Source organism: Miscanthus floridulus, chromosome 15, assembly GCF_019320115.1.
Source record: "Miscanthus floridulus cultivar M001 chromosome 15, ASM1932011v1, whole genome shotgun sequence".
In the NCBI taxonomy this organism is placed as follows: Eukaryota; Viridiplantae; Streptophyta; class Magnoliopsida; order Poales; family Poaceae; genus Miscanthus; species Miscanthus floridulus.
In genome coordinates this window covers 11242512-11254051 of record NC_089594.1, presented here as the reverse complement: position 1 = coordinate 11254051, position 11540 = coordinate 11242512, and the positions used below count along the sequence as shown (strand labels likewise).

Sequence of the window (11540 nt, the reverse complement as noted above, 5' to 3'; positions counted from 1 at the left end):
TCAAATTGACTTATGTTTTTCATCCTTTGCAGTGTTGGATGGCAGCAGAATCCTTTGGCGCTGGCACCGAAGAAGAGCATCGCCCTCTAGTCAGGGCGGCGGCCGTCGACTGGTGTGGCACCCATTTCGGGCAGGAGTAGCTCCAATGTGACAGCATCGTCGACCGGTCAGGCGCCGCCCATGGTGGCGCCTGTGCCCTCGGTGGGACGGGCGGACACTAGCGTTAAAGGGGCGATTTTGGAGGTCGTGGAGCAGTCAATGACAGCCGTGATACCGCTACCGATGGTGGGGCGGATGGGGCCACCGACCACGCTCGTGGCGCTGACCATGGCGGGCACGACGTAGCCGGTCGTGACCCCATCGATGCAGGTGGTGGTGGCGGCAGCCCTGACAGATGGGTCATAGTCGTGCGCAACCACAGCATCACCTGAGGCATCGGCGTGACCCATGCCATTGGTGACCCAAGCGATGGCACCTGGCGTGGGTCGGATTGAGGGGGACACGGCCGAGGGGTCCCTAGGAGTCATGTTGCCAGGAGAGAGGATCGTGTCCGCACCACTGACCCTTCCATCGTCGAAAGGGTGTGTCCCGGCGGGGACGTCGCGGCGAGAGGGGTCGGCGGCGCTTGGGGCCGGTGGGGAGTCATCCCTGACCTTGACATCAGTGGGCAGCGGCTCGCCCGCATAGGGCGAGCCCCTGTTCTAGTGGTAGGATCCGTAGGATCCGGCGTCGACGCTTTTAACCCTTGACGACGCCATAGAGAGCATGAAGTGGGAGAGCCTCGACGTAGGGATCGCATTCGTGCTCGAGGCCCTGGACCATGCCACAGGCACATTACACTACATTGTTGTTCCCTCCGGCCGGGTATTGTTTGGTCTTGCTTCTTGCCCTTTTCTTCCTCTATATACTTTTTGTATCCTGACCATCGTCTCCCTGCAGTTCCGTATAGCTCACAGCCGAGGGAAATCTCGGTTCCTTCATCAATAGAAGGAAGCCTGGGACTGCCTCGTCGAGGAGGCACAGCTACATGGGGAGGTGATAGCTCAGCTCGTTGCCACCTAGCAGAGGGTGGTCGAGCTGACTCCCCTCACCAAGGAGGCGGCCAATCTTCGGTCGTGGCTGGCCGAGGCCCGTTGAGATGATGACGAGGCCAAAAAGGCATTCGAGGCCCTATCAACAAGGTTGAGGAAGGATGACAAAGAAGCCACCAGGGTCAGGAAGGAGCGAGATGAGTTGCTCTAGAAGGACGCCAAAACTCACCAACGGATCCTTGACCTTCTGGGCGAGGTTGAGAAAGAAAGGGATCTAAATCTGGGGGCCAAGGAGAAGCTTGTGGTCCTAGAGAAAAGGGCGAGCCTGGATGCCGTGGCGGTCGCTCGGCTGCGCAAGGAGTGGGATGAGCTGATCCAAACCACGGAGAGGCTTCGCTCAGAATGCGGCGCAGCTCTCGAGGAGCGCGACTAGGCTTTTTGAGAGCGTGACCAGGCCTGCAAGAAGGTCGACTCCCTCTAGGCTGAGCTTGAAAGGGAGACGACCTGGAAGCTAGAGGTCGAGAGTGTTTCTACCGAGCTGGCTGTGGATCTTGTCGAGGAAAGGATAAATCTTTAGGCGGAGAGTGACGAGCTCGGTATCCTGAGCATCACCCTCGGAGTGGTCTGCGATGACCTTAAGTTGGTGCGGTCGGAGAGGACCACCTTGCTCGTGGCTCGTGCCATCGAGATCATGGCTCGGGTGCGCTAGCTCAAGAGGAATGCCCTTCGCGCTGGGGTCAATCAGTCCTTTACGATTGCTCGTTCTCATTATGTGGACAACATCGATCTAGAGGCGATGAGCCACGGCTATGCGCCTGGTTATGAAGTCCATGAGCCGGAGGAGATGGAAATGGCGGTGGCTCTCCTTTCACAGGACCTGGCGGACAGGATAGAAGGCATAGTTCTCCCTCAGGGGCTAGTTAGTTAAATGGGTCGGGTGGTCATTTTTGTAATAAGCGGACAAGTTCTGACCCTTGTGTTTCATTTGAACAAGTCTGTTCTTTTGTTTCGTTTGAATAAGTTTGTTATTTCTCCCTTTTATGTGTAAAAAAGGGGTTAATGCATTTTGACCCTTCTTGTTGCTCGGACCATAGAGCTTGAGGTGTGGGTAGAAAACTCTGGTCACACTAGTAAGCAAGAGTGCCGTAGCCACTGGGACATAGGTTTCTTGGGGTCCGACCAGTTTTTCTCGGCGTTTGTTTCCGCAAAACCTTGCCTCTAGGTTTTTAACGTGAGAAAGGGTTGGGCACGGCGACTGTTTTAGAAAGGGTATATGTATACCCTTATCACCCCCCTTGTTATTGTCGGAGTTGGGTTTCACTAAAGAACGAGGAGACGATAGCGAAACTGGTAGGAGAAAGCGTTTTTTGTTTTAGAAACATCATTCTTAGCTTTTGTACGCACCCCCTCCCTAGGATCTAAGCCATTGTTCTATGACCACAAATTTGGTCTCCTTACGAGTCCAACTTTCCTCGAGCCCCCGCGCATAGCGGGGTTCTAGTCGAGGGTTGGCTTGTCTTTGTGATCGTCACCCTATCCGCGGTTTCCACAACTAGAGAGGTTGAGCTAACGTCACTTGCCTCCATGGCTCGAGTGACGCACTCGGTGAGCTCGCTAACGTGCATGTCCGAGTGGAATCCAGGTCCATCGTTCGTAACAGGGTCAGCATAGCCCTCATGTGGCATTCCACTGCTTCTTAACCCACCTCCCAGCTGATGCTCGAGTCGTTTCGAAGACCGACTCAGGTGGCCCGCTGGCTTCCCCCCAATGGAGATTCTGTGGGTATGACTCGAGGTTAGGATCAAATGAGAAGGTCGAGATGACCCTGTGTGCTTCTGAGCGTGTCGGGCAAGGGCCACTGGGGCTCATCTATGTTTTTCCCCTAGCTCTGTTCGACTGCGAGGCAGCCTCGATCCCTTCACGGACCGGCCTTCAAACCTCAGGTCGGTCGGATTCCTAAGTTGGGGTCGGGCGGCTCAAGCCCTCGAGCCCCGTTGGGCTCGGTAGGGGTCGGCCGAGTTTTATGCGTCACCCCTGTCCATGGTTTCTGCAACTAGAGGGGTTGAGCTAACGACACTTGCCTTGATGGCTCGAGTGTCGAGCTCGATAAGCTTGCTAATGGGCATGTCCGAGTGGAATCCGGGTTCGTCGTTCGTGATAGGGTCAGCATAGCCCTCATGTCGCATTCCACTTCACCTTAACCCGCCTCTCGGTAGATGCCCGAGTCATTCCAGAGGCCGACTCAGGTGGCCCACTGGCATCCCCTTGATGGAGATTCTGTGGACTTGGCTCGAGGTTAGGATTGAACGAGAAGGTCAAGATGACCCTGTCCGCTTCTGAGCAGGTCAGGCAAAGGCCGCTGGATGCTCATTTGGGTTTTCTCCCCTAGCTCTGTTTGACGCGAGTTCACCTCGAGCCCTTCGTGGGCTGGCCTATGAACCTCGGCCGGTCGCCGCTCATATCAAATGAGACGACTACCGCTTCGTGACATGACGTGAAGCGTTGTGATGCAATAATTGCATATGCGATGCTTGGATGTATGAGAATGGATGAATGAATGCTCATGCACTAGAAAAGTAAAGTGGGGGTTGACAAAGTTACCTCGATGGCTCGAGTGACGAGTTTAGGGAGCTCTTTACCGGATATGTTTGAGTGGAATCTGGGTCCATCGTTCGTGATGGAGTCAGCATAACCCGCATGGGGCATCCTACTGCTCCTTACCCATCTCTCGACAGCGGCTCGAGCCATCCGATCGATTTGGGTGACCTGGTGGCCTCTCCTTGATGGATATTTTGCTGGTGGGCCCCTCCAAACCCTTCCTGGGAAGGCGGAGGCTAAAGCTCGGGGTGCAGACAATAAACTCTGATCACGCTGGTGAGCAAAAACGCCATAGCCGCTGGGGCGTAGGTTTCTTGCAGTCCGACCAGTTTTACTCAGCGTTTGTTTCCACAAACCATGCCTTTACATTTTTTAACGTGATAAAGGGTCGGGCATGGAGAATGTCTACCAAATAGACATACTCTTACCAGCCCCCGAGTGAGGCCTGACCCCTTGCCGTTGCTGGGGTCGGACGTCACTTAAAGATCGAGGGGCCGGTAGCGAAACTAATAAGAGAAAACGTGCGTAAATTAATGGTGACCTTGTCTCTCACCAGTGGCCCGAGCCATACCATCGACTTGGGTGACCCGCTGGCACAGGACTTACCTGGTTGGCTCGAGTGACGGGTTTAGGGAGCTCTTGCCGAATACGTTCGAGTGAAATCCGGGTTAGTCGTTCGTGACGGAGTCGTCATAACCCGTATGGGGCATTCTACTGCTTCTTACCCATCTCTCAGTAGCGGCCCAAGCCGTCCGATCGACTTGGGTGACCCACTGGCATAGGACTTTCCTGCAGATATAGAGGATAAGATCACCCCCTCAAGAAATTAGTTAGGCAGATAAGCCAGGCGGCGAACTAGTAATGAGTGAACAAGCTCTTAGATTTCGTTATGGCCAAACAGATTTTTAGCCCTTCTCCCCTTTTTGTATAAAAAGGTCAGTGCGTTCCGACCCTTTCCGTCTTTAAGGCCGTAAAGCTCGGGATGCAAGTAAAAAAACTCTGGTCATGCTGGTGAGCAAAAACGCCGTAGCCGCTGGGGCGTAGGTTTCTTGTAGTCCGACCAGTTTTACTCAGCATTCATTTCCGCAACCCTTGCTTCTAGATCTTAACGTAAGAGATCGTTGGGCACAGAGAATGTTTGCCAGGTGGATATACTCTTAAATGCGTTGCGACTCTTTCCGTATTTAAGGCTTAAGAAGCTCGTGGTGCGGAAAAAAAACTCTGATCACGCTGGTGAATAAAAACGCCATAAATAGCATCTCCATGCTATAAATAGAGAAATCAGTGCTAGGTTTGACATTCCCCTTTTCAGTGTACAACCACTCAAACACAACAGGGAAATATAAATAAGCTCACCATAGTCTGTACCAGCAAGATATTTAACAAATCTAGCTGTCGCCACTTGCATGCGCAAAAAAGGTCAAGAATTGTCTTAGTCGTTCAAAGCCAACGTCATTCAAAAGTCTTATTTTGTTTTCAATTTTCACTCAATACATATTATACCGCTCACTTAGTCAGAAGTAGGATTGCATAAAAAAATGCATGGTACCATTAACTGACATTTATGAAACTATGCTAACGGGCTTTTACTATATGCCTCAAATTAAAAAGCCGAACTTAGTCCTTTTCTTACATTCCTTTTCCTATATGTTTGTAGATGCCAAACCATGGTTCTGTTCGTGATGGTCCTTCGCGAAAAAACTGCTCCAGTTAGCTCCGAGCCTTTGCTTCCTACAACAAAATGTGGTGCCAGGAATAGGGCAAATGTATCTATGTGTAGTATGTGTATTTTGTATTTGCCTTCTACGATGAACAGTTGTGCTTCTGACCTCTGCAATTGCTATCGGCCTGATTGTTTTGGCCTATACAAACCATCCTCTGAATTTTATTTGACCTCTAACATCTTGCTCTCTTAAATTACTTTGCACGTACCTATTGCTTACTACAAAATTTCCACTTCCTAATGTGCTAATCTAACTTTTGAATGCATTTTTTCCTTCCATATATACCCATGCACCGTAGCAAAGCCTGGTTATTTTACAGTACATCTTGCACACATGTATATCATGTTTTATATAGTTATGGTTTATTGACAAAGAAAAAAGTGGCGTGGATGAACACCAATGATATTGTTAACTGAGCCAGTTTTTAGATGTAGCTTAATGGGGCTATAGAGCACAATATTTTTATTACATATGCAGATCAGTATTATGGATGAAGACGAAGTGCAAATCCAAGACAAAGTCCCAAAAAGATTTGATGTAGAAAAAGACGAAGACATTAAGCTTGTTGACGAGGAGGTTATGGCAATCCCTCAATATAATAAACCTAAGAAGGCAAACAATGCAAATATCCTGCCAGAAGGTAGACTGTCCTCAATTAGTAGAGATTTCTTTATATTTGGGAATTAATTAAATATAATATGAATAAATATTGGTTGTTTTCATGTGCGTCTCCAAGATAAATCTGTTGCGTTAGCACGGGCATTATACTATCAGATTTAGTTGGCTAGTTCCTGTTACTGTAGAGTGAAATGATACTTAGCTGAATACTAAGTTTCTGTTTGCTGAATATACCAATGTTAATGATTGTTTCAGGAGCAAGATAGAGTTTGAGTGGAGCTGCACAACTGATGGACGGTCAATGTCAAGCCAACCTTTGCTACAGTGCTACACATAGCTTATTACATTTTGAACTGTCTAAAGTAGCTACTATGCGTCAGATACCTTATGTGTTTCAGTTGTTGTGCGTGTGTTATCAACTAAGTTTGACATTGGATGTGGTTTCATTAATGAGTTGTACGAACAAAGCATATTTTGGATTAATGGATGTCTAAATGTTTCTTTCATCATATATTATTCGGCATACAATTATTGTTTGAAGCAAACAAAGCGTTGCAATATGGACTATCGACAAAATAATTTGGCGTTGCAATATATGATATAGTAACAAACAAATGGTGTTGCAAAAATTATCATACCAACGGAATAGTGGGTGTTGCAATAGAGTCTCCAAACTGTAGCAACACAATAGTTACGTGGCAATAGAGGGTCCTAACAATAGCAACCAGTATTGAATCGTTGTAATAGAGAGGCAACCTCTAGCGACCAAACATTTATCGTGGCAATAGACGGATACACCTATAGCAACCACAATGTTTAGTGTTGCAATAGAGAGGCTACCTCTAGCAATCAAATGTTTATCGTGGCAATAGATGGTTCCACTTACAGCAACCAGTATTGATCGTTGCAATAGAGAGGCTACCTCTAGCAACCAAATATTTATCGTGGCAATAGACGGTTCCACCTATAGCAACCACCGAGATAGTGTGGCAATAGAGGGTCCATCTATTGGAATGCTATTGATGCGTGGCAATAAGATCTATTGCAATACCAAATATTGTTGCTAGTGCACATATTGCCACACGTTGGATTCGTGGCAATAGGTATTTCTGGTGTTGCAATATGGGAAAATCTATTGCAACACCAAAGAGAGTCGTTGGACAAACCTTTCCCCACGGTTACTATAGCAACGCCTGCCGATGAAAATTTTCTTGTTATAATTTTGTCTTTCACAACTATTTTTTATATATTGCAACGCTTTTAGATCGTTGCATCAGGAATAAAACCTTGTAGTGAGCGAGCCAACCTATCCTCAGACGAGCCAGGCAATAGGTTGTTGGTGAACAACATCCTGAGCTGGAGGAGATAAAAGAGAAGGCTATAAGTTTGCCGTGAAACCAAGAAATTTTACAGTCCATAAATGAAATTTACATGCAGCCGTAGCTCTCATTTCTCACTCTTCTGTCAGCCATGTACCCGACTCTCCACTTCTCACGCAGTCTGGGCAAACGAGAGAGATTGAGACAGTGGTAGATAGTTGGGCAGGAGTGACTTTTTCGCCAAACTGTAGTACTTTTTAGTTCAGTCCCCGTTTCCTATTTACCACTAAGCTTGGCTTCACTAGCAATTAGTCCTTTTAGCTCATCTGTTTGAGTTCTAAATTAGTTAACTAGTTTGTCTCGTGAAGTCTTCGTCTAACTAAAATTTAGATGAATAAAGTTTTAGACAAGAGGCCCCATTCGGCTCGCTGAATCTTGGCTAAAACTGGCTGAAAAACATCAGTTCTGGCTGAATTATTGTGAGAGAAAAACACTATTTTGACTGGAAAAACAAGCCGAACAAGCCGAATATGGGGTAAACCGAACAGAGCCGATGTGCTCTTTGAACTACTTATTAGTCTATGAATCTTCTAAAATTAAACTTCTAGATGACTAAGGCCCATTTGGGTTACCCCATATTCAGCTTATTCGGCTTGTTTTTTCAGTCAAAACAGTAGCTTTTCTCTCACAACAATTCAACCAATAGTATTTTTCAGCCTAAGATTCATCAAGCGGAATGAAGCCTAAATTTTATCCGATAATCCAATCAGCATACAGGAAGCCATAAAAGATAAATAATAAATGGAGGACACTAGAGTTGGCAATCATTCCACTGACAGACACGGCACTCCGAAAGCACATTGAGATTAACCATGTTTTTCTACCATGCCACCTCCATACCATATCACATTCTCCATACATATCACATTGTGGAGCAAGGAAGGGAGCCATGAGAGTCACCTTCTTGAGCTACTACTATAAAAAAACACATGAGCAACCACACATTGAGATTAACCATGTTTTTCTACCATGCCACCTCCATACCATATCACATTGTGGAGCAAGAAGGGGAGCCATGAGAGCCACCTTCTTGAGCTACTACTATTATATAAACCCATGAACAACAGCCACCATCATCATGTCTTATGACCACCACTATTGATAATTACTACTATACCTACCTTCGCCTTCAAGGAAGTTGCTTTTTTTCCCCTTTTGTCCAAAGAAAGCAAAGGTGAAAAATAAGCTAGAAAAAAAGAAGAGAAATACTTGAAGTGAAAAGGAAAAAAAAAAAGGGGGGGGGGGGGGGGGAGGGGGGCCATTCTAGCTGCTGCTTCTAGTAGCTTCTCATGTCATGTCTCATGTATACTGAGATCTAATCCAGGGACTTTGTTTCAACCATGGTGACGCTGACCCATGATCGATCACCTTTGACCTCGGAAGAATGGCAGGCAGGAGAAAAAGCTTGGCAGGCCGCAGCGACCTTTGACATGATCACATCACCGTGCAGCTGTTGGGGTTCTCGTCGCTGAACATGTTGTCGTGCGGGTGCCGCTGCGGCATAGGGTGGTAGTAGTACGGCGGCGGCGGGTACTGCATCACCGGCCGGCCGTACCCGTACCCCATCGCCGGGTACCCGCCGGGACCATTCACCTGCTGCTGCTGCTGCATCATCGCCATGTACTGCTGCTGCTGCGCCTGCGCCATGGCCATGGGGTTCCCTGCCGCCTGCATCATCTCCGGCGGCCCGGACGGCATGCCACCGCCACCGACTACTGCACCGCCGCCTTGGTAGAACCCAGCAGCTCCAGGCATGGCGCCGGCTGGCATGCCATGAATGGCACCGCCACCGCCAGGCTGCATCTGCTGCATGCCATTGCCACCCCCACCCATGTGCGGGTGGTGGTGGCCCATCGGCGTGCCGCCCATCAGGCCCATGGCCTGCCCCATGCCACCGGGGAAACCGGCGCCGCCCATCATGCTCGGCGGCCTTATCATCATGCCGGGGCCCGGTTGCTGCTGCTGCTGATGCTGCGGCGGCGGCGGCGGCATTGCCATGCCGCCCATCATCGGGGCGCCGGCACCGGCAGGCTGCCCACCGCCGCCTCCCTTCTTGCCCTGCTGACCCTGCTGGTTCCCGTTCCCGCCGCCCTTGCCGTTCTGCGGCGGCTGCGATCCGCCACCGTTCTTCCCGCCTCCACCACCGCCTCCCTGGTTCTGCTTCCCGCCGGAGTCCTTGCCGCCGCCGCCGCCGTTGTGTGCGTTCCCCTTCATCTGCACGGGGATCTCGTTCCCGCCGCCGCCGCCCTTCTTGCCACCCTTCTTGTCGCCCCCGTTGGCAGCCGGAGGCATGGCCACGGGCTTCATCGCCATCTTGGGGTCACCGTACAGGTCGTCGTCATCGAAGCCGTCGTCCTCGAAGTCGTCCTCATCGTCGAAGTCATCGAACTCATCATCGAACTCGCTGCCGTCGTCCCCGAACTCGTCCTCCTCGGGGTAGCTGAACTTGACGGCCTTGGGGTCCTTTCCCGCCGCCGCCGCCGCCGCCGCCGCGGGCGCAGGGAACGGCGGCATCTTGCCGCCACCGCCCATGCTCATGAGGAACTCAGGAGGCAGCTTCATGCCCTTCATCTGCATCAGCTGATGCATCTGCTGTGGCGTCGGCTGCGGCAGCATCATCTTGGCGTCTTTCCCGCCCGCACCGCCTCCTCCGCCGCCGCCGCCGCCCTTGGGCTGCTGGCCCTTGCCGCCGCCGTTGCCACCCTTGGGCTGCTGGTGCTGGCCCTTGGCACCGCCGCCGCCGTCCTTGGGCTGCTTGTCCTTGCCACCGCCACCGCCGCCAAGCTGCAGCTTCTGGAGCTGGCTGACGACGCCAGGCTTGGCGCCCCACAGCTGCGCGGGCTTGCCGGCCTTGTTGAGCTTCTTGATGACGGTGGCCGGATCCATGAGGCCGGACACCGTCACCTTCCCCTGCTCCGCATCTATGTTGCTCTGGTACACACCTGCAGATCAGCACATTTCTCTTACGACGAAGTATGTGAAAAAAAAAGAAGAAGCTTTTTTCAGAGTAGAAGCAGAACAGACTCTGGTGAGCACATCAGAACAGGGAAACAAAAGAAAAGGAAAACGAAGCAATTTGGCATAGAAAAATGCTTGTTCGTTACCATCAATCTTGTGGAGGATCTTCTTGACCTTCTTCTCGCACCCATCGCAGTGAATATTCACTTTCAGCACGCAGGTCTGGGAACCAACCAACCAACAGAAGAATGTTCAAAGAAACTGAACAGCAAGAGACATGACATGCACACTGTGTGTGTGATGAAAATCGCAGCAGACATAAGAAACGACATGAACATGGAAGATGTGCTCGTGCGTGTGTGTGTGGTAGTTGAGTCGGCAAGAAGCAAAGCAGAGCAAACTCTCCACTCACCTGCACCTTGAGCACGTCCTCCTTGCTCATCTTTGAGTCGGCCACCTCAGATGCTGCAGCCAGCAAACAGCAAACGCACAACAAGAGGCTTCATATCTGGTTTGGAAACACTCAAATCAGGGAGCTAGAGAGGAACAAGAACAAAGAACAGAAGCATCCAGGAAACATTTCCCATCCGTCTCTGAGAAGACACAGTGTGCGTGTGTGTGAGAGAGAGAGGATTAATGGCTTTGCAATAAAATACTGTCACAGACACACACTAATATAGAGAGAGAAGAAGCAGATCCTCGTGGTTTTACAAAGCCATGAGCAAGGCTCACGAAGCGCCTGCCTGCCTGCGGTATGGTCCAGAGGAGGAAGAAGGAAGATAGAAAGAAAGATGGTCGACACAAGGAGGAAGAAGAGACTCGCTTTCGTCCCCAACTCAACTCAACTCCATCTACAACAAAGCTAAGCACATGGATGGTGCTTACCAAGCTTTTATTTGCTTGAGAGAGCGAGAGATGGATCGCCTGCCTTTGGAAGGAAGCCTTTGCTAGCTCTGCTTCTTCAGCTGCAGCTTGTGAATAATGGTTGGTTGGTGCTTGTGCAAAAGACGGGGCAGCGAAAGAGGCCGGAGGGAATTTAAATAGAGTGGCCTTGTCAGCAAGTACAGGGAGGGAACGGGAGAGGTGTGTTGTTGAGCGAGCCTGACTGAGAGCATGCATGTGAGTGAGGTACATACTGAGATACTCCCAGTACTGCTCAGGTAGGAGTACGTATTATACTCCAGTAGAGAATACACTTAGAGATGTCGTTATACTAAATACTAGTAGTAGTA

At 50.0% G+C, this 11540-nt stretch overlaps 1 protein-coding gene across 2 annotated transcripts; it reads right to left on the bottom strand.

Annotated features, from left to right (window-relative positions):
• Window positions 1–8102: 8102 nt before the first annotated feature.
• LOC136508374 (heavy metal-associated isoprenylated plant protein 33-like) lies at window positions 8103–11317 on the bottom strand. Of its 2 annotated transcripts, none has more exons than XM_066503032.1 (4): window positions 11194–11317; window positions 10721–10773; window positions 10455–10530; window positions 8103–10292 (listed from the first exon to the last, which is right to left on the bottom strand). In XM_066503032.1, exons 2-4 carry the CDS (start codon window positions 10748–10750, stop codon window positions 8785–8787), a joined length of 1614 nt encoding a protein of 537 aa, XP_066359129.1. In that variant the 5' UTR covers window positions 10751–10773; window positions 11194–11317; the 3' UTR covers window positions 8103–8784. The 2 variants fall into 2 exon arrangements, with proteins under 2 accessions (XP_066359129.1, XP_066359128.1); XM_066503031.1 differs by having other exon boundaries at window positions 10721–10816; window positions 11194–11305.
• Between the last annotated feature and the right edge of the window lie 223 nt (window positions 11318–11540).